At 62.3% G+C, this 2,144-nt stretch overlaps 1 protein-coding gene across 1 annotated transcript in view; it reads left to right on the plus strand.

The window, feature by feature from the left end:
• The first annotated feature begins 158 nt into the window (after positions 1-158).
• The window catches only part of LOC127752350 (uncharacterized), a 3,901-nt gene continuing 1,915 nt past the window's right edge, over positions 159-2,144 (plus strand). The window contains exon 1 of the mRNA XM_052277478.1: positions 159-591. Within this exon, the coding sequence (XP_052133438.1) occupies positions 391-591 (201 nt within the window). The 5' untranslated portion in view covers positions 159-390. The remainder of the gene's footprint in view (positions 592-2,144) is intronic.

Here is a 2,144-nt window from a genome sequence, read left to right on the forward strand (position 1 = left end):
GACGACGACGACTTCCACTCATTCATAAACCAAAGTGCCGCTTTTATCTAGCAGTCACCGCCTTGTCAGGCGAACGCGTGCTCGCTCCGGCTGCGTTTAGGGAAAGTGGGACGTAATCAACGCATCCCCCGCAGTTAGCCGGGGACCGCAGAGCTGGCGACCCCGCAGCACGGGGGGGCGTCCGGGACCGTGCGGTGCATCCGCAGCGACACCTGTGTGAGGCGCGGACCCCCCGGACCCCCGCCACACCTGCGCGGCCCCCATTGTTACCCCGACGTCATCCACGTTGCGGAGAATTTCTCATGGTGCGAACAATCGCGAGGCGAGCGCGGCGAGCACCGACCGCACCGATACGGCGCGCTTGTTTACAAACAAGTGAGCGCGCGCGGCATGGGCTCGGCCTACAGCAAGCGCAAGCTGGTGCTGGTGCATCCCCTGGTGCCCGGGGGCCTCGTCGGCGGACTCCAGGACGACGACGATGACACCGGCGACGACCCGATGGCGGCGATGGCGGGCGCCATTACCATTTCGCCGTCCGTGCAGAGCAGGTTCATCATCGTTTCGGACGATGAAGAGGCGCAGTTGCTCAAGGTGGGTGGTGTGTCCATAAAAGGAACAGCTCCACAATGTGTTTTAAATTTTTTATTGTTGAGAGCGTTTAAATCCTGACAACGAAGTGTCATATGAACAACTTTCACTATTTGAGGCGGGTGTAACCGGCGTGATGAAGCGAACGGGACTGCTGCGCAGGGGGCCTCTTAGGCACAAACAGCGACGCCTCGCGCAACTTAATGTTTCCTGCCCGTACCACGGCACTCTCGTTCTTTTAATCGCGCAGTTTACCCGCAAGTGAGAGTGTATTTGGCACCCCTTGAGCGCACCTCGTCCCCCACCCGGGTGAAAGCCTCTCCCCTGCCAGCCGTAACTCAAAACAAGGAGAAGAAAAAAAGCGTCCGCGTCGATATGCAACGGAACAGGATCTGCATACCGTGGCACTTTGATACGCGGAATTAATTAATCGAACATACGCGCGCCGATCCGATAAGCAGGTGCACCGTCGACATGCACCGGCGCGCCGAGGTGGTGACGTCCCCGACGGCCCTCGGCGACGGCGAGGGCCGAGGGGCCGACGCGACGCTGCGCTCCACTGATCTCTAACACGATAAAAAAAATTAATCAAATTGGAGTGAAACTTATTTGGCGCGCTCGGCTGGCCGACAGTTGATTAGCGGCGGCCGAGAGCACCACACCACGGCGTCCCCGTGTCCCAGTAGCGAGTCCGTCTGGCGTCCCACGACGAGCGCCACGCGGTGGACTTTTTTTTTTCCCGCGAGTAAATCAGACGAGGACCGCCCCCGACCTTGGCCGTCAAAAGTACGCGACGTCGACGCGCCAAGCCGAGTGCCGCGCGCATTCCTCCTGGGTGGCCCCCGGGGGGCGCGAGCCAAACCCCGAGCACGTCCCACCCAACGCCACGGCGCGCGGACCTGGCATACTTCTCCGGGCAAACAGGACGACTCGTACAGAGGTGGGGCGGCACGGGGGTGATTCACCGAGACCTGGTGGTACTCGCGGCGAGGTGGCTGCGCTGGGCCCGACCGAATGCATTATTGCTTGACTTGAGGGGGAGGGGGGGGGCACTCAGAGGGAAGTAAACAACGCACGGCGTGCCTGCATGACGTCGCGGATGTTGAGGAGCAGGACGTGACTGCGCTCCGGCGGCGGGACGCGCCTGGAAGCCATCGCGGCCCGCCCGGCATGTTCCACAGCCCCGCCCCTTGACATTTGTCCCAACAAACCCCCCCGCACCGCCACCAGCCGGGCCTCGGGTTGGCGAATAACGCCCCATTTAGACGCAGGACGGACACATGAAGGATCAGCACCAGTGGTATGCCGCACGCCTCGCTACGCCCCGCCACACCCAGCACCCTGCGCCGTCGTCCACTCTTTACCAGGGCCTCCCGCAGGCCTCCCCTTCCCTCCCCTGGCCGCGAGCTAATACCGCAATATCTATGCACATTCTGAGAGGCTGGCGCGGCAGGTGAAGAGCTTCCCCCCCCCCCCCCCCCTCCCTCCCCTGGCCGCGAGCTAATACCGCAATATCTATGCACATTCTGAGAGGCTGGCGCGGCAGGTGAAGAGCT

This window comes from Frankliniella occidentalis, unplaced genomic scaffold (assembly GCF_000697945.3).
Source record: "Frankliniella occidentalis isolate FOCC.00 unplaced genomic scaffold, Focc_3.1 Scaffold10, whole genome shotgun sequence".
Lineage (NCBI taxonomy): Eukaryota > Metazoa > Arthropoda > Insecta > Thysanoptera > Thripidae > Frankliniella > Frankliniella occidentalis.